Here is a 23755-nt window from a genome sequence, read left to right as displayed (position 1 = left end):
TGAGATCCCAACCCTAACTTCCCTTCAATGGCACTGTAATGCTGATCATCAGTATGTGTCCGAACTCCATCACTTAATGGCTGCTTACTCTGCAGTTGGTGTGGCATTTCAGGAGACACGGTTCTCAGAAGCCCAACTCACTACTATTAAAAGCTAAAAAATCCTACTGTAAAACTTGCATTAATGTCTAGAGGGCGTCTGGAGGAGTATGTACACTCAAATGCTGTGACACCTTCAATGAACAGGTGCCAGTAACCGCTGCGTTAGGAGCTGTGGCTGTTCATGTGTCTCAGTTACGCTAATAGTATGGAACACCTACCTATCTCTGAATAGGTTTATAGCATATCACCAACTGTTCAAGCTAGTTGAATGGCTGTGTCCACATTTCCTGCTACAGGGGGACTTGAGTGTCCAAAATTCTCTTTGATGCAATGAAACCATGGAACAATTAATTTCAGAACTGCAAGTCTGCCTCCTTAACATTGGAGCTGCAACACATTCCAGTATGGTCCATGGAACTTACTCGGCCATTGATCTTACAGTCTGCAGCCCAAGTATGTCACCCGTGTTCCAATGGTGTGTCCATCGCAACCCTTGTGAAGGCAAAAACTTTCCTATCATTCGCTCTTTCTCCAATCACCAATGACCCTTGTGAAGGCAAAAACTTCCCTATCATTCGCTCTTTCTCCAATCACCAATGAGTGGAACATACACTGCATTGCTCAATTTGGAAAGCCAACTGGCAAGCTTTCACCATCAAAGCGACTTTTGAAACCGGTCAAGAGCAGGATATCAAAGGAGTTGTACAGGGTATTATTGACACAGTTATACACACTGTGGAAATAACGATATCCTATTCTTTATGCCATTACCACTGGTTACCTGTGCCACAGTGGTCTGAAGAAATGGCTGGGTCTGAAGAAATGGCTGCAGCTACCAGAAGGTTTTGATGGGCACTTCTACAACACAAAGCGCCATCCTTGTGCGGAACAGCATTTAAAAGACCTCGAGTAAAACTACTGTTCATAATAAAGAAGAGAAAGCAGAGATGGTGGGAAAAGTATGTATCATGTATGAGAGCCCACATTCCATTGTCTCAAGTAGGGACTAAACTCCACCGCATTTGTGGCCACCCTCCATCCACAGTAGTCCCTCCTCCGGGTCCGGGGTAAGAATAGGCCCGAGGTATTCCTGCCTGTCGTAAAAGGCGACTAAAAGGAGTCCCTCCCCCTCAAGGGGGTAGTTTGCGCCTGCGTCCGGAGACAGACGGTTCAATGACTTACATTTGTGGTTGGACGCTTATTCTGCTTTCTACCTTCCTTTCTTTTTCCTTTCTTTGTCCTTCTCCCTCTCTGTCTTCCTTACTTTTTACTTTGCCTTCTTCTCCTTCTCCTAGCCTTCTTCTCCTTCTCCTAGCCTTCTTCTCCTTCTCCTAGCCTTCTTCTCCTTCTCCTAGCCTTCTTCTCCTTCTCCTAGCCTTCTTCTCCTTCTCCTAGCCTTCTTCTCCTTCTCCTAGCCTTCTTCTCCTTCTCCTAGCCTTCTTCTCCTTCTCCTAGCCTTCTTCTCCTTCTCCTAGCCTTCTTCTCCTTCTCCTAGCCTTCTTCTCCTTCTCCTAGCCTTCTTCTCCTTCTCCTAGCCTTCTTCTCCTTCTCCTAGCCTTCTTCTCCTTCTCCTAGCCTTCTTCTCCTTCTCCTAGCCTTCTTCTCCTTCTCCTAGCCTTCTTCTCCTTCTCCTAGCCTCCTCCTTCTCCTTCTCCTAGCCTCCTCCTTCTCCTTCTCCTTGCCTCCTCCTTCTCCTTCTCCTTGCCTCCTCCTTCTCCTTCTCCTTCTCCTTGCCTCCTCCTTCTCCTTCTCCTTGCCTCCTCCTTCTCCTTCTCCTTGCCTCCTCCTTCTCCTTCTCCTTGCCTCCTCCTTCTCCTTCTCCTTGCCTCCTCCTTCTCCTTCTCCTTGCCTCCTCCTTCTCCTTCTCCTTGCCTCCTCCTTCTCCTTCTCCATGCCTCCTCCTCCTTCTCCTTCTCCTTGCCTCCTCCTTCTCCTTCTCCTTGCCTCCTCCTCCTCCTCCTTCTCCTTGCCTCCTCCTCCTCCTCCTTCTCCTTGCCTCCTCCTTCTCCTTCTCCTTGCCTCCTCCTTCTCCTTCTCCTTGCCTCCTCCTTCTCCTTCTCCTTGCCTCCTCCTTCTCCTCCTCCTTGCCTCCTCCTTCTCCTCCTCCTTGCCTCCTCCTTCTCCTCCTCCTTGCCTCCTCCTTCTCCTCCTCCTTCTCCTCCTCCTTCGCCTCCTCCTTCTCCTCCTCCTTGCCTCCTCCTTCGCCTCCTCCTTCGCCTCCTCCTTCTCCTCCTCCTTGCCTCCTCCTTCTCCTCCTCCTTGCCTCCTCCTTGCCTCCTCCTCCTCCTCCTCCTCCTCCTCCTCCTTGCCTCCTCCTCCTCCTCCTCCTCGCCTCCTCCTCCTCCTCGCCTCCTCCTCCTCCTCCTCCTCCTCCTCGCCTCCTCCTCCTCCTTCTCCTCGCCTCCTCCTCCTCCTCCTCCTCGCCTCCTCCGCCTCCTCCTCCTCCTCCTCGCCGCCTCCTCCTCCTCCTCCTCGCCCTCCTCCTCCTCCGCCTCCTCCTTCTCCTCCTCCTCCTTGCCTCCTCCTCCTCCTCCTCCTCCTCCTTGCCTCCTCCTCCTTGCCTCCTCCTCCTCCTCCTCCTTGCCTCCTCCTCCTTGCCTCCTCCTCCTTGCCTCCTCCTCCTCCTCCTTCTTCTCTTCTTTTCCTCCTTCTCCTTTCCTCCTTCTCCTTTCCTCCTTCTCCTTCTTGCCTCCTCCTCCTTCTCCTCCTTGCCTCCTCCTCCTTCGCCTCCTCCTTTCCTCTATCTCCTCCTCCTCCTCCTCCTCCTCCTCCTCCTCCTCCTCCTCGGCTTCTTCTCCTCCTCCTTTCCTCTATCTCCTCCTCCTCCTCCTCCTCCTCCTCCTCCTCCTCGGCTTTTTCTCCTCCTCCTTTCCTCTATCTCCTCCTCCTCCTCCTCCTCCTCCTCCTCGGCTTCTTCTCCTCCTCCTTTCCTCTATCTCCTCCTCCTCCTCCTCCTCCTCCTCCTCCTCGGCTTCTTCTCCTCCTCCTTTCCTCTTATCTCCTCCTCCTCCTCCTCCTCCTCCTCCTCCTCCTCCTTGACTTCTTCTCCTCCTCCTTTCCTCTATCTCCTCCTCCTCCTCCTCCTCCTCCTCCTCCTCCTCCTCGGCTTCTTCTCCTCCTCCTCCCCGACTTTCTCCACCCTATGGTCCCCGCCTCAGCGTTTGATACGGTCTGTCCTTTCTCTCCCTCTCTCCCTTTTTTTCCCTATTCTTCTTTCCTCCCTGTGCGTGCCTGAAGGCCGACCCACGCGTAGCCGGTGATGGGGTAATGGGTAATTCCCCGCCCTGGATAGACAACTAAGGCACGCACATACCCCTTGGTAAAGGCCAGGCCCAGGGAGGGGTGATTGCCTGAGCTGACAACTTCCTACCATGCCGATTGGTCCCTCTCTCCGTTTCTCGGGAGATGTGACATGAGGTGTAAACATCCATCTAAGGCGGGAGCGCCCTCTGAGAGGGTCCCCACAAGGAAGGAGTGCGCCGTGGGAGATGCTGGCAATCATGGATGATTCATCCGCAATGGATTTCTGTACTTCTTCTTCTTCTTCTTCTTCTTCTCTCTTGACTTCTGCCCAAAAACGGAAACTTGACCAGGCACCAGCGACAAAATTACTACCGCCTGCCCCAAAGTTCCTTGTAGTTTCTAGATCTGAGGACGGAAAGGATTTTTCATCTGTCAACCCTTTCGTTGTTCAGAAGGGTGTAGATGCCATAGCCGGACCTGTCAAGTCTTGTACCAGGATGCATAACGGTACCTTGTTGTTGGAAACTGAGAGCGCTTTTCAGGCACAAAAACTCCTTCGGGCCACACTCCTGTACACGTTCCCTGTCCGGGTGGAGGCTCACTGCACTTTGAATTCGTCGCACGGTGTGGTATCTACTAGATCACTCTGCGGATTGACTGACGAGGAGATTCAGTCTTTCCTCGTTGAGCAGGGTGTGATGGCTGTCCATAGGGTCATGAAAAAGGTCGACTATGACCTTGAACCAACCCGGACATTTTTCTTGACCTTTGATAGTGTTCAGCTGCCATCGCGCATCAAAGTGGTCTATGAGGTTATTTCTATTTGCCCCTATGTCCCGACACCTATGCGCTGCTACCAGTGTCAGCGTTTTAATCACACCTGCCAGTCTTGTTCTAATGCGGCTAAATGCGTCACTTGTGGCAGGGACGCCCATGAGGGTTACTGTCCACCTCCATCTCCTCGTTGCATGAACTGTCAGGGTGACCATGCAGCGTCCTCCCGCGACTGTCCCATCTACAAGGATGAACGCTGTATACAGGAAATTCGGGTCAAAGAGAAAGTGTCCACCTCGGCTGCTTGCAAGCTATTTGCTAGTAGGAAGCCCACGCTGCTCCCAACGGGGAAATACAGTACTGTCTTCGCCTCTCCTTGGCCTACCAGGGATGTGTCGACGCAGACATGCGATCTGACCTTTAGCACTACGGTCATCCGTTCGGCCAGTGCTAAGATCGCCCGGTCAACGTCTCCTCCTCCTTCTGTCACCCCTAAGACACAAGCACCTTCATCAGCTGCTGCCAAGAGTAAGACCCAGAAGTCAGATGCACGGGCCTTCAAGAAGGTATGCCCTGTGGCAGGTATTCCCGTGAAGACTTCCTACGTACCCCGAACTCCCAGCCATCAACCAGTACTTCGACTAAACGACCTTCCAAGAAGGTTCATAGGAAGCAAAGTACTCCTCCTCTGCCACGGTGTGTTTCTTCTCCTGGTCCACCCAGTGGTTGCCGCCCCAGGCCGTCATCCGTTTCGCCTGGTCACACCGCTGGTAGCCGAACATCTGGCCGTTCACCGGCGGAGGAAGCTCCCCCTCCCGGCCATCTTAACATGGTGGCCGACGAAACTATTGAAAAAAATGGACGATGACTCTCCGCCTATTGATAGCGGCAGCAGTGCTTGCTTGAAGCCAGGCCCTCAGTGGCCTTCGAGGTGACCCCTTCTTCCTTCTCCTTTTTCTTTTTCTTATCACGATGGCACTTCTTCATTGGAATATTTGCGGCATTCGCTCCAACCGAGAAGAGTTAAAAGTTGCTGCTACGCTTGCACTGTCCGATCATAGTAGCTCTCCAGGAAACGAAGCTATGCCAATGATTTCGAATTGAATTGGCACACTATGCCTCTGTGCGTTTTGACCTGCCCCCTGTGGCAGGTATTCCGGCTCATGGAGGGGTTATGTTGCTGGTCCGGGATGATACCTACTACGATCCCATCACATTGCACACCGATCTACAGGCAGTTGCCGTCCGAATTACTCTCCCCCACTTTCACATTTTCCATTTGTACCATTTACACTCCATCGTCGTCTGCTGTTACTAGGGCAGACATGATGCAAATTATTGCTCAGCTACCTGCACCATTTTTGTTGACTGGAGACTTCAGTGCCCACAATCCCCTTTGGGGCTCTCCAGCATCCTGCCCGAGAGGCCTCCTGTTGACAGACCTTTTCAACCACTTCAATCTTGTCTGCCCCAATACTGGTGCCCCTACTTTTCTTTCAGATGCAACTCACACCTATTCCCATTTAGACCTCTCTATATGTACTACCCAACTTGCACACCGGTTTGAGTGGTACGCTCTTTCTGATACATATTCGAGCGACCACTTCCCTTGTGTCATCCATCTCCTGCATCATCCTCATCTCCATGCTCAACTAGTTGGAACATCTCCAAAGCCGACTGGGGGCTCTTCTCTTCCAGGGCGACATTTCAGTATCAAAACTTTGCAAGCTGCGGTAGTCAGGTCGCACACCTCACGGAAGTCATTCTCACTGCTGCTGAATATTCCATCCCTCATACTACTTCTTCTCCACGTTGTATACTGGCCCTCTGGTGGACCACAGCATGTAGACACACTTTACGTGCTCGTCGACGTACTTGACGCATCTTTAAACGCCACCCTACGATGGCGAATTGTATTAATTATAAACGATTACGTGCACAGTGTCGTCGTGTTATTAAAGAAAGCAAGAAAGCTAGCTGGGCTGCTTTCACAAGCTCCTTCAACAGTTTTACTCCTTCTGTTGTCAGGGGTAGCCTGCGCTGGCTATCTGGCACTAAGGTCCACTCACCAGTTTCTGGCTTGACGGCCGCGAATGACGTCCTTGTGGCCCCTGATGATGTCTCCAATGCCTTTGGGCGATTTTTCGCAGAGGTGTCGAGCTCTGCTCATTACCACCTTGCCTTCTTCCCCCGAAAACAGGCAGAGGAAGCAAGGCCACCTAACTTCCGCTCCTAGACTCAGGAAAGTTATAATGCCCCATTCACCATGCGGGAACTCGAAAGCGCACTTGCCCGATCATGGTCCTCCGCTCCAGGGCCTGATTCTATTCATATTCAGATGATGAAGAACCTTTCTCCTGCAGGTAAAGGTTTTCTTCTTCGTACTTCTAATTGCATCTGGATTGAGGGTCATGTTCCCACATGCTGGCGCAAATCTATTGTTGTCCCGATTCCTAAGCTGGGGAAGGATATAGCACTTGCCTTCCAGTTATCGACCCATTTGCCTTACCAGCTGTGTCTGTAAGGTGAAGGAACGAATGGTTAACTCTCGTTGGGTTTGGCTGCTCGAATCTCGGCGCCTACTTACCGATGTTCAATGTGGATTTTGTATGCGCCGCTCTGCTGTTGACCATCTGGTTACCTTGTCGACCTTCATTATGAATAACTTCTTGCGGAAGCGCCAGACAGTGGCTGTGTTCTTTGATTTGGAGAAGGCTTACGACACCCGTTGGAGGGCGGGCATTCTCCACACCATGCATACATGGGGCCTTCGGTCGCCTCTCTCTTTTTATCCGTGCATTTTAATGGATCGAAAGTTCAGGGTACGTGTGGGTTCAGTCCTGTCCGACGCCTTTCGCCAGGAGAATGGGGAGCCACAGGGCTCAGTTTTGAGCGTTACTCTCTTTGCCATAGCGATCAATCCAATAATGGATTGCCTCCAGCTGATGTATCAGGCCCACTTTTCGTGGACGATTTTACCATCTGCTGCAGCACGCAGCGTACATGTTTCCTGGAGTGCTGTCTTCAGTGTTGTCTTGACCGTCTTTACTCCTGGAGTGTCGCCAATGGCTTCCGTTTTTCTGTCAATAAGACGGTCTGTATTAACTTCTGGCGCTCCAAAGAGTTTCTCACACCATCCTTACATCTCGGTCCCGTTGCTCTCCCATTTGTGAAGACAACAAAATTTTTAGGTCTTACATATGACAGGAAACTTAGCTGGTCTCCACATGTGTCATATTTGGCTGCCCGTTGTACCTGTTCCCTAAATGTCCTCCGTGTTCTCAGCAGTACGTCGTGGGGAGCGGATCGAACCATCCTACTTCGCCTGTATCGGTCGACCGTCCACTCAACACTGGATCATGAGAGCTTTGTATACTCCTCTGCATGGCCATCCATCTTACGCCGCCTCAACTCTGTACAACATCGGGGGTTACGTCTTGCGTTCAAAGCGTTCTATACTAGTCCCGTCGAGAGTCTTCATGCTGAGCTGGTGAATTGCCACTAACCTACCGGCACGATATACTGCTTTGTCGGTATGCCTGTCGGCTATTATCAGTGCCCGACCACCCGTCTTATCGTTCCTTTTTTGATGACTCTCGACCATCAGTACGGGTTGTATGTATCTGCCCTTGCTACCCCCTGAAGTTCGCTTTCGTTGCCTCTGTCAGCACTTTGATTTTTCACTCCCTGCAACCTTTAGAGTGGGTGAGAGCCAAACGCCACCTTGGCTCCAGGCTCAGATTCGCGTTCACTTTGACCCCAGCTCGCTCCCAAAGGAGGTTACCCCAGCTTCGGTATACCGCTCACGGTTTGTCGAACTTCATTCTAAGTTCATTAATGCGATCTTCATTTATGCAGATGGCTCTAAGACCAATGACGGTGTCGGGTGTTCTTTTATTGTCGGGCACACAGTTTCAAATACCGGCTCCATGGCCATTGTTCGGTCTTCACAGCTGAGCTATTTGCCCTCTATCAGGCTGTTCTTTACATCTGCTGCCACCAACATTCTGCTTATGTCATCTGCTCTGATTCCCTTAGCGCCATCCAGAGCCTCAGTGATCCGTATCTGGTTCACCCTTTCATGCACTGGACCCAACACACTCTTCAGCAGCTGGCAGTGGACGGTTCTCCGGTTACCTTTATGTGGGTTCCTGGCCATGTCGGTATCCCTGGGAACGAAGCTGCAGATGCCGCGGCCAAGGCTGCGGTCCTCCAGCCTCCGACAGCTTCTTGTTGTGTGCCCCCATCTGATTTTAGCAGGGTCATTTGTCAGCGCAGTTTATCGCTGTGGCATGCCAATTGGTCTACACTTACTGAAAACAAACTTCAGGTCTTGAAACCTCTCCCCACGGCTTGGATGACCTCTTCACGCCCTTCTCGGTGGGAGGAGGTCGTTTTGGCCCGGTTACGGATTGGACACTGCCGGTTCAGCCACCGCCATCTGCTGACGGCTGCGCTGGCACCGTTCTGCCCATGTGGGCAAGTGCTAATGGTACGCCACATTTTAATGTCCTGTCCGAATTTTAATACCCTGCGCATTGATCTTGGCGTGCCATGTACTCAGGATGAAATTTTAGCGGATGACCCAGGAGCAGCTGCTCGCGTTCCTCGTACAGTAACTGACATCATACCTTCTTGACCTGAAACACCTGGCAGAGCAAAACTCCTTATCCTTCCATGCATAAGGTTTTGAATCATACAGTGTTCCATTTAGTGAATGACAGTTCTGCAATGCTTTAGCAATGTGTTGAGATGCAGTGTGTGGACTCAAAAAAAATCCATAATCAAATGCTTCAACACCTTAGCAGTGACATCAGGAAACACACACTCTGGTTCTTTAATACAGGGTCACCTTATATTCTCAGATTAAACTAATACACTACTTAAACTAACTTACGTTAAGAACAACATACACACCCATGCCCGAGGGAGGACTCGAACCTCTGGCAGGAGGGTCCGTGCAATCCGTGACATGGTACCTCAAACCACGCAGCCACTCCACACGGCTGTCTAACAAAAGAAATATCATATTAAACTGACTGTAATTGTTATAGTGAGAATAAATTACAGTGGCAAGACTTGTCATGGAGGTAGTACCAAGTGTCACTAGATCGTAGGATGAGTGAAAGTTCAAGAATGGGGCTGAATCGTACTAGCTTTCTTATAGTTGTGTATTAGTTGTTTTTACATATGAGCTGCACATTAGAAGATATTGTGGTCTGTTTTTCACAGCTGCTCAAGCTCAGCACTACAGGAGGGTTGGAAGGGAACAGTGACACAATCTTGGCTGAGAGCTTGGATAATTCCAGGTAGGGGAGCGGTGAGTAAGCAACAAATTTGATGATATTGCCAACTGTGGTAATCTATTCCACATACTTTGGCTTATTATGAACATGTATCACATTTAAACTGCAGTTTGCCTGAATCTATTTGTAGTTGGAATTGAAGTGACTTTAAAATTGGACAAATACTCAACAATAGTAGGTAGTTTCTCCAGCAGACAGTAAAGTTTAGATAGGGGCCAGTGGCTTTGTTATGTACATCTTGCTACTATGTTTTCAACACTCGCTGGGTCATGTGACGAGAATGAAAGGGGGTGTGTCAGCTGTTTCTACAGAGCCTATGAGTGAGTGACAGGCAAGTGACATGTTTGGAAGCAAGAGATGGTGTAATAGTATCATGTCAGTATACAAGTGAAATCCAATATGTATTTGAAGGAAGAAGAAAAAGGGGGAGGGGGGTTGTGTCAACAAAATAGTTTGTAATTTTGATTAGTCACAGTATTTTAAAAATAATTTTTTTCTCAAGGAGCCTCTTAAAAAAATGGGGTCGTCTTATATTCAGGGTCATCTTATACTCGAGTAAATACGGTATTATTCCTATCCTGGAACAGGGAAAAGACCCTAAAATTTTGGCTGATTCTTGCCCAGTCTGGCTAACGAACTGTTTGTGTAACTTATTTAAAAGAATGGTCAATAGACTCCTGTTTTGGTGCCTGAAAGTCAGAGGACATTTATTGCATTTTGAACATTCCGGTCCACCACAAACCAACAGATTCACCTCAGATCTACAGTAGGCAGTGCTTTTTCTCATTGCCAACATATGATCGTCTTTGATCTGCAGAAAACATTTGATACTACCTGACACCATCACATTACTTACAGTGCTGCTATCCATTGTATCAAGAATTTCTCTTCCCTCCAACTGTTTCATGTCCAGATAGGTTCAGCCTTCGACATACTATATGTACAGGAAACTAGGGTCCCTCAGGGGTTGATTTTTAGAGTAACTCCCTTCACAATCACCATCAATGGAATAGTGACTGCAGTGGGACTTAGTCTAACCATCACTGTATGTGGACGATCTTTGTCTGTATCACAGCTCTGCACCATTGTGTACCGCAGAACGTATACTTCAAGTGGCCACATGTAAAGTATATAATTGGGCCTTGAGTCTTGAATAACAATTTGTTCATACAGTGACGTGCATTATTCACCTTCGTAGCCTGAGGACTGTGCACCTGCACCCAGAACTTTACTTCAGTTACCAGTTATTAGAAGTTGTTGAAACTTTCTGATTTTTAGGCCTTTTGTTTGGCAACAAGTTAACTTGTGTACAAAAGCTCAGCTCAGTTTGCACAAGGAAACTTAATGCCCTCAGATTTCTCAGCAGCACCTGCACCAATCCTACAAAGCTCCTGTCTAGATTACGTGTGTTTCGCTTATGGCTGGGTAGTACCATCAGTTGTGAGTTTGTTAGAACCAGTCCAACATAGAGTATTACTCAACTGTTGCTTTGCAACCAACAGTTTAGACTACGTGCAGAATACCCAAAAATGGGTAGACCAGCAGAGATACAATTGGAAGCTCTATGCAAGGACCTCTGACTGCCGCATCTCATCTGTGTACATAAGAGCTGCCTCTTGACATTTCTGGGTGCTTTTGCACATGTAAAGGGGTCCGAGAAGTATTCTTTGCCGAGTGCATGCAGCGTATACACTGCATGATTGGTTGCCATGTCATGGGCTTTGCAGTTCATTAAAACTCTCCCTGCTTATTGGGTTTCTTGAGACTCCATAAGCTGCATACAGTGCTACCCAAAGAAGTTTTGTTTGCTTGTATCCAAGACATACAAGTTTTCTCCACAGCTCTGGAATGATGGCAACATTCATCTGGACCCTGAGGCATGTGGTTATTCCAGGAAATGAACTTGCTGACAAATTAACTAAAGAAGCAACTGCATGAGACAAACTTGAACTCTGAGTATCTGGCACAGACCTACAATTACAACTGCAATATCAAAGTTTGAAAACCTGGGATATGGAATGGCAAGCTACTATGCCCCTTAACAAGCCGAGATCAATCAAAGGCACCACTAACATGTGGCATACTTCTCCCCAGATCTCTCAGAATCATGCCATCATACTGTGCTTACTGTGTATCAGCCACTTCACACTTGTCCGCAAGTTTGCATCAAGAGAACTCCCCTTATTACAGCTTGCCAAAACCTTGTTTTGATGTCTAGAACCATTTATGAAATATGATACAGGTTTATGAATAGTTCTCTTTGTACTATTGTGGCATGCATGGGTGGACCTGAATGCACCACTTAAAATCCATTTTCTCAAGACTGAAGACGCATATAAACCACCTACAGTTTAAATAAAAATTCAATATGTTAGCTAAATTTCATATGCAGCAGTATATGATGTAATGTGCACCAAAAGTGAAAACATAGCAACCCCATTTTTTTTATTCCAACCTATTTGAATTTCATACAATGTATTACTTAAATGCAAAATATCACAGTAACTATGACTGTTAACAAAATGATGGGCACTTTACAATGAAGCTGACACATAAAGCTATAATAACAAAAATCAGATTTTTTTACTGAATAGTTTCTGTAATATTGTTCGAGAAAGATCACCAGCACGCGTGCCTTGATTTTGTCAGTGCAGACCATCATTAACTGCCAGTGCTGGCAAACAGTGTCTTGTACATTTTGGCTCGCCAGCAGGCTCTTGTCTGCACCATTTGGTTCCACCACATGGCTGCCATTGTGTGCCAACATGAGGATATTCACTGCACTGGTTCAAATAGCCTCACACTGTCCTCCACTGGCCGTTTTGGCCGAGCAATTCTAGGCGCTTCAGTCCGGAACTGCACTGCTGCTACAGTTGCAGGTTTGAATCCTGCTTCGGGCATGGATGTGTGTGATGTCCTTAGGTTAGTTAGGTTTAAGTAGTTCTAAGTCTAGGGGACTGATGACCTCAGATGTTAAGTTCCATAGTGCTCATAGCCATTTGAACACTGTCCTCTAGTATGCAGGTAGCCTGCTTTCTGTGAGTATGCTCACATACAAGCCACCAGTACCATCATGCATACTTCAAAAACATTCAGTGTGATTCGAACACATTTCAGTAATGTAACTTTGCAGGATGATAATGATAACATTCTTTATGACTAGGATGTTAAGGAAGTTCAGATATGTGAGTGGCTCAGACTTCTGAAGTAATAGAACCCAGTGTGTGGTCCTCAACATCGCATGTTCCTCAGAGACAAGGATATCATCAGGAGTGCCCCAGTGAAGTGTGATAGGACCGATGTTGTTCTCTATAAACATAAATGATTTGGTGTAGAGGGTGGGCAGCAGTCTTCAGTTGTTTGCTGATGATGCTGTGATGTGTCGTAAGTTGTTGAACATGAGTAACTGTAGGAAGATACAAGATGACTTAGACAAAATTTCCAGTTGGTGTGACGAATGGCAGCCAGCCATAAATGTAGAAAAATGTAAGTAAATGTGGATGAGTAGGAAGATAAAATCTGCAATATTCAGATACAGGAGGTCTAGTGTCCTGCTTGACACAATCAAGTCATTTATATATCTGGGTGTAACATTGCAGGGCAATATGAGGTGGAACAAGCATGTGAGAACTGTGGAAAGGAAGGCAAATGGTCAGCTTCGGTTTAAAGGGAAAATTTTAGGGAAAGAGTGGGTCACCTGTAAAGGAGACCATACGTAGGACGCTGGTGCAACCTATTCTTGAGTGCTGCTCGAATGTTTGGGATCCTTACCAGGTCAGATTGAAGGAAGAAACTGAAGCAATTCAGAGGCGGGCTGTTAGATTTGTTAGCGGTAGGTTTGAACAACATGTAAGTGTTACGTAGATGCTTCAGAAACTCAAATGGGTATCCCTGGAGGGAAAGCGACTTTTTTTTAGAAACACTAATGAGAGAATTCAGAGAACCGTCATTTCAAGCTGACTGCCAAACGATTCTACTGCCGCCAGCATACATGGCGTGTAAGGACCATGAAGATAAGATACAAGAAATTAATGCTCATACAGAGGCTTACAGATATTCGTTTTTCCCTTGCTCTATTTGCGAATGCAACAGGAGGGGGAAACGACAAGTAGCGGTACAGGGTACCCTCCACCACACACGGTACAGTGGCTTGTGGGTTATCGATGTAGATATACAGCTATGAAAAGTGTAATAGTACTACAGGCTTTCTAAGTACCACTTCTCTGAAATCTGATTATATGAAAGGTCTGTTTGTTAATATAGTAGGAACCAGATTTGTATATTTTGTAATGTAAAACTAATGTTAATGATAAATCTTATGTCATATCAAACAATTCTCAAGCAGTAGTTCTATAGTTAGAAGATATAAACCAATATCATAGCCCATTTGAACACCAAAGATATCTAAACCGCAAAAATTACATAAATCATGTCGTTAATTAATGCAAGTGGCTTACCATTTCAATTGTTTCTCTTATAATTGACTTAAACCATTAACTCTTGCAGGCTAAATTTTTATCCACCACATTTATCTCTGAATGGGCAAATTATTATTCTTAATTCAGAGGGACTGTTTTTGGGAAATTTAATTCCATATCAGTCAGGGTAACACTGTAATTGTCTAGTGAATATTATTCTTAGTTTTCTCAGTATTGGGTGGCTTAATGTTTAGCAACTTTTCCCTTAAAGCGGCATGTAAAAAGTGGCCAAATATATGGACACTATCTCGTAAACTTGGCTTTACTCATATTGGTTTATTTATTCTGTATAAAAAAGAACAAATTGCTTAATTGCTGAATGTAATTTAATGTAAATTTTAAACCATACAATAAGTGTTTAAAAAAAAAAAAAGGTCTCTTAACATCATGCTGATTTTATTACAGCACATGTAAAATCTCAAAATTAACCATGAAATGGTACAAAACAGTCAATACCCGAGCCCACTTCACAGGATTTGCAGATAATGTTAGACCTTTTGACAACTTTCTTTGTGCTTCAGTAAGTACTTCTGCATCTACCGCTGACTGGTAAATGATTCCCAACATCAGTAAATTTTTGCAATGATTTTAAGCTTTGCCACTTGTCTTTTGTATCTTGTAACTTGAACTTGTTACTGCAACATTTGGTCTTCTCCCTTTCAGTAGCCTACTGCAATAACTTGGTCAACTCATCTGTGAGCAGCTTAAAGAATTTCAAAACGTGTTATCGGCTTTTCTCTACATGTTGACAGTTGCGTAGTTGTCTTGTATATAATGTATGAGTTCACAGTAGCAGAATCTATGAGAAAATATAACAGTTTCATCCACCATCTCCTAAACTTAGAGGAAATAGAGTAGAAAGACATAAGTTGATGAAACAGGTCGACACTCCCCATGTATTTGTTTTTATCATGTATACACAAAAGGCATAGAATGTGCTCTTTCTCCCCAGACTTTTTCCTCCTCCTGCCAAACGCCAGTGCATTTGGATTGTGAATATTTGATCCAATTACAAGACATTTTTTGCTTTTGTCCTTCCATTTACAGACTGCTAACTCTCCTGTTGAAACAAAATGACTCTTGCTGACTATTTTTAGGTAAGTGGCTTTGCACAAATATGTTTTGGGTAAAATTTTCTGTTTGTCTTCGTAGTTCCATGTGCAAACAGGCGTCAGAGAGAGAGGATTTTGAAGCAATGATATGGGGCGGGAAGGGGGGGGGGGAGCGGGGGGGGGGGGGGGGGGGGGGAATCTGAAGAGACAGTAACCATTTGACTGGAACACATTTGTCAAGCTTAGCATTACTCCTTCACCCAAGGTAAACTTATTAATTTCTGCACTTTTCCCTTCATATACCTCACATACTAATAAAAACTCTGTTTCTGCACAAGACAGTACTCCATAACTTGAAACCACACTTTACAGTCTTCAGGGACGTATTATTTCACAGAGGTCCTGTCTTTGAAACCTACCACGCACTCATCTACAGACAAGTATCTACTATGATTGAAAACACTGTTGTAAACTTTATTAAGATTTTTTACCAACAACCTAACCTTGTACAGCTTGTCAAAGTGTTGGCTACCTCTTTGTGGCATTTTTTCACTGCCATTGAGGTGACAGTTTCTTATAACTTTGAGAAATCTCTTAAGTGACATTACCTTAGAAATTCTTGGCACACTAAAATCATCATCAGCGGACTAGTATAGCTTAAAACTTGGTAAAACATGTTACCCCATCACTTTCAGAACCCCAAGGAAGGCCTACAGTTCAGTAACAGAAATATGTAAATCAACACCTCTGTTGATCATACAAACTGATCATCATTGTCTGCTGACTACCTTGTGCTGACACTGGCCACAGTGATATTGTTGACATTGTCCGCATCATTGTCAGCTTCTAAATCAGAGTTGAAAGGCTGATCATCACTGCTCTCTACAAGAGGGCAATTTCTGCCTTCATCACTGAGGTTCTCCAGTTCATCTGCCGTATAATTATTTCTGGACGTTCTATGAGAAAAATAAATGAGAACTTAGCCTTCGAATAACATAATTGTATTACACATAACACTAGTCATGTGTAACAACACGTAATTTGACACAAAATACATGGAAACTCGCAACATGAAAAAGTAAGTGTAAAGTCGTAAGGCCTTAATGTGTCAAGTAATCTATTTGTTCCCATAACTTGTTAGCGCAGAACGTAAGAAACAGTAAGCAGCCAAAAGTTTACCTCAGACACTGAAGTTGTTACTGCAGTTTGATCAGAGAACAACACGGATATTTTCATAAAGATTAACACTTGACAGAACATAAATCAGTTGTTTACTCTTTTATGAATGTAAAACTTGAAACGTCATAACAACTTTCGTGAAAATGGTGTCTGTGTAAATACAATATCAAACAATGTGTAAATAAAGAAGTCGGCTCCATGGTTTTGAACGTTTTCTATGAAACATTGCTGAAAGGCGACATCCCAGATGGCGGAATGAACATTGAACAAATAGTTAGCCACATTTCAGGTAGGTGGCAGCACTCACTAGTGAAAGCTGTCCTCAACAAAAGTGGCTACATATTTGACCACAGAATGTTTGGCTACAGTATTTTAGGCGATAAGGTTCAAATCTAATGGTTACTTACAGAGAGATTCGAGCATAATGGAAGTGTCCAAATATTTAGCCACCATCTGTTAACAACAGAACCATATCAAATATTGTGAGTGTTAAAGGGTTAATGGATTTGGTCCGTGTAAATTCTGAACCCTTCATATGTGCAGCATCTAAGAGTTATGGATAGGAGAGAAGGGAAAATACAGTAGACATGTAGACAAACCTTGAGGGCAAAGGTGTTTCTATCCCACAAAGCTACCTTATACTTGAAACAATGTTATGTCAAATTGAAAATATTTGATTAAATGATCACAGTATACTGATAATTACTGATTACTAATCACTGTGTTCAACAATCTTGTCAACATAATACTTGGCCTTAGCTCACTGAAGGACTCTCCAATGACATATTTAACATTATACCAGCCGCATTTCTAAATTTTAAATTATTTAAATGCTTGCATTACAGGTGACAGCGCAGTATGCTCCAGCAGTTCTGCAGACAATTAGCAATGCAGATGGTACAGTCTCCATCATCCAGGTGGACCCAAATAATCCTATCATCACATTACCTGATGGTACAACTGCTCAAGTCCAGAGTGTCACGGTAAGCTGTTTGTAGATAAATTGATGTTTAACCCACAAAAGCTGTATAAAACCCATTGCTGAAACTGCAATGGTGCTATAAGCACTGCTAGAGAATTCTCACAAAAAAATCTATTTGTTGTTTTTAAAGAAGGGTTTACAGACATGAGAAGTCACATATTGCTTTCATATCTCTTATTCATTTTTACCATATAAGATGGAATGACGTTTGTTTGATGATAAATGGAATTAAAGACAGCTGCTGTGGTAGGAGAGCAAGCACCCATGTCAGTATGGCAAATGGTGTAGTTCAGCATTTCACACAATTGAGATGTCGGAGCTTCCGTTAGCCATCATTGATGCACTCCAGGGTACAATGGCCATCACATATTGGAGCCCTAAGAGTTCTTATTGTTTAAACAATGGAAAATCCAGGATGGAATGTAACAGTATTATGAAAAGGATAGTTGCTACTCACCATATAGCAGAGATGCTGGGTATGGGTGGGGGATGCTTGAAACGTGCAGGGGCGAGGTGGAGAGCAGGGCATGGGAGGTTTGATGGAGGGCATGGGGGAAATTAGGGTAGCAGGAAAGGAGTGGGATCGGGGAAGAGGCTACATAGGTAAGGACAATGGCTAACAAAGATTGAGGCCAGGAGGGTTATGGGAACGTAGGATATACTGCAGGGACAGTTCCCACCTGCACAGTTCAGAAAAGCTGGTGTTGGTGGGAAGGGTCCACACAGCACAGGCTGTGAAGCAGTCATTGAAGTGAACAGCATCTTGCTAGGCGGCATGCTCAACAATGTGGTAGTCCAATTGTTTCTGGGCCACAGTTTGTGGGTGGCCATTCAGTTATCATGACCACATAGAATGCAGCTTAGTTTGTAGATCACATGACTGGTTTGATGGGATAGGTGATGATAGTAACTGGACTGGTGGTGGTGGTTGTATGGGACGGGTCTTGCATCTAGGTGTGTTACAGGTGTATGAGCCATCAGGCAAGGGGTTGAGAGCAGGGATTGCGTAGGGTTGGACGAGGATATTTTATAGGTTCGGAAGGTATCGGAATGCCACTATGGGAGGGGTGGGAAGGGTAGCGGGTAAGACATTCCTCATTTCAGTGCACGACGAGAGGTAATCAAAACCCTGGGTGGTACCGAATCACGGGGGAAATGCTTCTTTGTGACTGGACGGTGGGACTTCAGGAATTGTCAGGTGTTGGAAAGATAAGGCATGTGTATTTACTTTTGTACTAGGTTAGGAGGGTAATTACGGTCTGTAAAGGCCTCAGTGAGACCCTCGGTATATTTTGGGAGGGACTGCTCATCACAACAGATGTAACGGCCATGGGTGGCTAGGCTCTTTGGAAGGGACTTAGCGGTATGGAATGGGTGGCAGCTGTCAAAGTGGAGATATTGCTGTTGGTTGGTAGGTTTGACAAGGACAGAGGTACTGATGTAGCCATCTTTGAAGTGGTCAACATAGAGTAATGTGGCTTGATGGGTGGAGTAGGACCAGGTGAATTGAATGAGGGAGAAGGTGTTGAGGTTCTGGAGGAGTGTGGACAGGGTATTCTCACCCTCGATCCAGATCACAAAGATGTCATCAGTGACTCTGAACGAGGTGAGGGATTTGGGATTCTGGGTGTTTAAAAGGGATTAACTTAGATAGTCCACGATTAGGTTGGCATCGGAAGCTGCCATGCGGGTGCCCTTAGCTGTACCTCGGATTTGTTTGTAGTTAATTGCTTCAAAGGAGAAGTAATTGTGGGGGAGGATATTGTTGGTCATATAGAATAGGAAGGAGATGGTTGGTTTGGAATCCGTCAGGCATTGGGAAAGGTAGTATTCAATAACAGTAAGGCCCTGGCCATGCGATTCATCATGTCCACTGTATGGTGAGCTCTTATTATTTGGTACCACTGTTTAATCCAGTGTGAGCTATGGAGGTGTCTCTGTAACATCAGTTACCAAAATCTGTAGTGTAATGCGTCATTGGTAGCATAGAAATTGATGTTACAGCATGGGATAGCAAATCCAATTACTGTATACCGAAGTGTAATTTCAGTACTGTGGTATCACTTTCAAACAGTGGGCAGTATTCAAAGAACACCACAACAAGGTCTTGTGTGAGTAGCTAAAATCTGACAGTTCTAATAGCTTTTTGAAATAGTTGGCAGAATGTGAGTAATTTAAATGACACTTCTTGCAGAGGCAGGACACGGATGTTTTGCAACTGTCAACAGTAAAAATTATGTCTTTGCCTACTTTATGGAACTCGTGTTAACAAAACAATACTGACAAAACTGATACATTAGACACAAGAACATCGTGGGTATGAGCTCTGCATAGGGTTGAGTTTTTGTACTCTGGTCATTTCAAGCTTATGCAGAGCTTTGCATGAAATGCAGCAACTTTTGTTTGTGAATGAACCCGTATTTTGATTATATAAAGTATTGGGAGTATCCATGGTAATCTACAGAAAGCCAAGTGGTTTTAGAAAGTGCAGAGATGATAATCTGACTTTTACTCTACCATATAGTAATGACATTTGTAATTATGTATTTCTAACACACAATAGTGCTCATCCACTTAGGGCCTCGTTGATGGAATTTGTAATGCAAAGAACTGTGAGTTGATAATTGTGGCTGCCTGAGATTACTTGAAAGACAGTTTACAAGTAGGGCATCTCTTCCTACAATTGTCCTAGGAGAGTGAAGTAGTCTATGAAAAATTTGTCAGCAAAGTCATTAAAGCCTTGTCATGTGTGTTAAACAGTTTTGGCCATCTGTAGCCATCAACCTGTATTTGCAAGGATGCTTAATTGTTTTGGACACTGTAAAAAATTGCCCAAAATCCAAGGCTTGATTGTTACCTGGGCATTACAGTCAAAGAATTAACGTTACAAGATTGCATTTCAATTAATTGTTGTGTTCTGGTTGCAGGCTCTGGCTGAAGTTGGCCCAGGTCAAGGTGAAAATGTGGCTGTGGACCTTAACAGTGTAACAGAAGCCACTCTTAATCAGGATGGCCAGATAATTCTTACTGCAGAGGATGGTCATGGTGAGCATCAACGCTATCTGATGGTTTCCATTCTTACATCTGACTTGTACTGTAAAGTTGAGTAGTCGAAAGTGAGTTACAGGTTAATTCTTATAAAATTCTACTCATGAAAAACAAATAGCACCTTTACCAGTTCTGCACCAACGGGTTCATCATCAGATGGCTCTTCACATTTATTGTTTCATAAATTGTGCTCCACACAAGATGTTGACCAGTTTTGGTGTCGGTGGGAGTTTTTTGAGGTGGTGATGTGAAACAACTGCAACTCTCAAAACAGATAACAGAAAGACCACTATTTTACTTTCGTCTGATCTAATGATGATCTAAAACAATGTTATCAACTTGCTAAGATAAGAACTATTTTCATTTTGTGGTACTTATATTGAAAACACTGTCCCTTCATATATCATAAACACCACAATTTGCTTTTAATAAACAGCATTATTGGTTGTGTCTGATTATTTAATATATCCATCCAGTCTTTTACCTTGCTGTTGGTGGGGAGGCTTGCGTGCCTCAGCGATACAGATGGCCGTACCGTAGGTGCAACCACAACGGAGGGGTATCTGTTGAGAGGCCAGACAAACATGTGGTTCCTGAAGAGGGGCAGCAGCCTTTTCAGTAGTTGCAGGGGCAACAGTCTGGATGATTGACTGATCTGGCCTTGTAACATTAACCAAAACGGCCTTGCTGTGCTGGTACTGCGAACAGCTGAAAGCAAGGGGAAACTACAGCCGTAATTTTTCCCGAGGACATGCAGCTTTACTGTATGATTAAATGATGATGGCGTCCTCTTGGGTAAAATATTCCGGAGGTAAAATACTCCCCCATTCGGATCTCCGGGCGGGGACTACTCAAGAGGACGTCGTTATCAGGAGAAAGAAATCTGGCGTTCTACGGATCGGAGCGTGGAATGTCAGATCACTTAATCGGGCAGGTAGGTTAGAAAATTTAAAAAGGGAAATGGATAGGTTAAAGTTAGATATAGTGGGAATTAGTGAAGTTCGGGGCCAGGAGGAACAAGACTTCTGGTCAGGTGAATACAGGGTTATAAATACAAAATCAAATAGGGGTAATGCAGGAGTAAGTTTAATAATGAATAAAAAAATAGGTGTACGGGTAAGCTACTACAAACAGCATAGTGAACGCATTATTGTGGCCAAGATAGACACGAAGCCCACGCCTACTACAGTAGTACAAGTTTATATGCCAACTAGCTCTGCAGATGACGAAGAAATTGAAGAAATGTATGATGAGATAAAAGAAATTATTCAGGTAGTGAATGGAGACGAAAATTTAATAGTAATGGGTGACTGGAATTCAAGAGTAGGAAAAGGGAGAGAAGGAAACATAGTAGGTGAATATGGATTGGGGCTAAGAAATGAAAGAGGAAGCCGTCTGTTAGAATTTTGCACAGAGCATAACTTAATCATAGCTAACACTTGGTTCAAGAATCATAAAAGAAGGTTGTATACATGGAAGAATCCTGGAGATACTAAAAGGTATCAGATAGATTACATAATGGTAAGACAGAGATTTAGGAACCAGGTTTTAAATTGTAGGACATTTCCAGGGGCAGATGTGGATTCTGACCACAATCTATTGGTTATGAACTGCAGATTGAAACTGAAGAAGCTGCAAAAAGGTGGGAATTTAAGGAGATGGGACCTGGATAAACTGAAAGAACCAGAGGTTGTACAGAGTTTCAGGGAGAGCATAAGGGAACAATTGACAGGAATGGGGGAAAGAAATACAGTAGAAGAAGAATGGGTAGCTCTGAGGGATGAAGTAGTGAAGGCAGCAGACGATCAAGTAGGTAAAAAGACGAGGGCTAGTAGAAATCCTTGGGTAACAGAGGAAATATTGAATTTAATTGATGAAAGTAGAAAATATAAAAATGCAGTAAATGAAGCAGGCAAAAAGGAATACAAACGTCTCAAAAATGAGATCGACAGGAAGTGCAAAATGGCTAAGCAGGCATGGCTAGAGGACAAATGTAAGGATGTAGAGGCTTGTCTCTCTAGGGGTAAGATAGATACTGCCTACAGGAAAATTAAAGAGACCTATGGAGAGAAGAGAACCACTTGTATGAATATCAAGAGTTCAGATGGCAACCCATTTCTAAGCAAAGAAGGGAAGGCAGAAAGGTGGAAGGAGTATATAGAGGGTTTATACAAGGGCGATGTACTTGAGGACAATATAATGGAAATGGAAGAGGATGTAGATGAAGATGAAATGGGAGATAAGATACTGCGTGAAGAGTTTGACAGAGCACTGAAAGACCTGAGTCGAAACAAGGCCCCGGGAGTAGACAACATTCCATTAGAACTACTGATGGCCTTGGGAGAGCCAGTCATGACAAAACTCTACCATCTGGTGAGCAAGATGTATGAGACAGGCAAAATACCCTCAGACTTCAAGAAGAATATAATAATTCCAATCCCAAAGAAAGCAGGTGTTGACAGATGTGAAAATTACCAAACTATCAGTTTAATAAGCCACGACTGCAAAATACTAACACGAATTCTTTACAGACGAATGGAAAAACTGGTAGAAGCGGACCTCGGGGAAGATCAGTTTGGATTCCGTAGAAATGTTGGAACATGTGAGGCAATACTAACCTTACGACTTATCTTAGAAGAAAGATTAAGAAAAGGCAAACCTAGGTTTGTAGCATTTGTGGACTTAGAGAAAGCTTTTGAAAATGTTAACTGGAATACTCTCTTTCAAATTCTGAAGGTGGCAAGGGTAAAATACAGGGAGCAAAAGGCTATTTACAATTTGTACAGAAACCAGATGGCAGTTATAAGAGTCGAGGGGCATGAAAGGGAAGCAGTGGTTGGGAAAAGAGTGAGACAGGGTTGTAGCCTCTCCCCGATGTTATTCAATCTGTATATTGAGCAAGCAGTAAAGGAAACAAAAGAAAAATTCGGTGTAGGTATTAAAATTCATGGAGAAGAAGTAAAAACTTTGAGGTTCGCCGATAACATTGTAATTCTGTCAGAGACAGCAAAGGACTTGGAAGAGCAGTTGAACGGAATGGACAGTGTCTTGAAAGGAGGATATAAGATGAACATCAACAAAAGCAAATCGAGGATAATGGAATGTAGTCAAATTAAATCGGGTGATGCTGAGGGAATTAGATTAGGAAATGATACAGGATATAAAATGTAGACTGGCAATGGCAAGGAAAGCGTTTCTGAAGAAGAGAAATTTGTTATCATCGCGTATTGGTTTAAGTGTCAGGAAGTCGTTTCTGAAAGTATTTGTATGGAGTGTAGCCATGTATGGAAGTGGAACATGGACGATAACTAGTCTGGACAAGAAGAGAATAGAAGCTTTCGAAATGTGGTGCTACAGAAGAATGCTGAAGATAATGTGGGTAGATCACGTAACTAATGAGGAGGTATTGAATAGGATTGGGGAGAAGAGAAGTTTGTGGCACAACTTGACTAGAAGAATGGATCGGTTGGTAGGACGTGTTCTGAGGCATCAAGGGATCACCAGTTTAGTATTGGAGGGCAGCGTGGAGGGTAAAAATCATAGAGGGAGACCAAGAGATGAATACACTAAGCAGATTGAGAAGGATGTAGGT

At 44.5% G+C, this 23755-nt stretch overlaps 1 protein-coding gene across 7 annotated transcripts in view; it reads left to right on the top strand.

The window, feature by feature from the left end:
* The window catches only part of LOC124616753 (DNA-binding protein P3A2), a 127727-nt gene that overhangs the window by 67605 nt on the left and 36367 nt on the right, over positions 1 to 23755 (top strand). For all 7 annotated transcript variants that reach the window (XM_047145127.1, XM_047145125.1, XM_047145122.1 and 4 more), the window contains exons 9-10: positions 16979 to 17116; positions 20043 to 20160. In XM_047145127.1, the coding sequence (XP_047001083.1) occupies positions 16979 to 17116; positions 20043 to 20160 (256 nt within the window). The remainder of the gene's footprint in view (positions 1 to 16978; positions 17117 to 20042; positions 20161 to 23755) is intronic.

This window comes from Schistocerca americana, chromosome 5 (genome assembly GCF_021461395.2).
Source record: "Schistocerca americana isolate TAMUIC-IGC-003095 chromosome 5, iqSchAmer2.1, whole genome shotgun sequence".
Taxonomy (NCBI): domain Eukaryota; kingdom Metazoa; phylum Arthropoda; class Insecta; order Orthoptera; family Acrididae; genus Schistocerca; species Schistocerca americana.
Note: the sequence above shows the minus strand (reverse complement) of the source record. Positions and strands in the feature narration are given on the sequence as shown.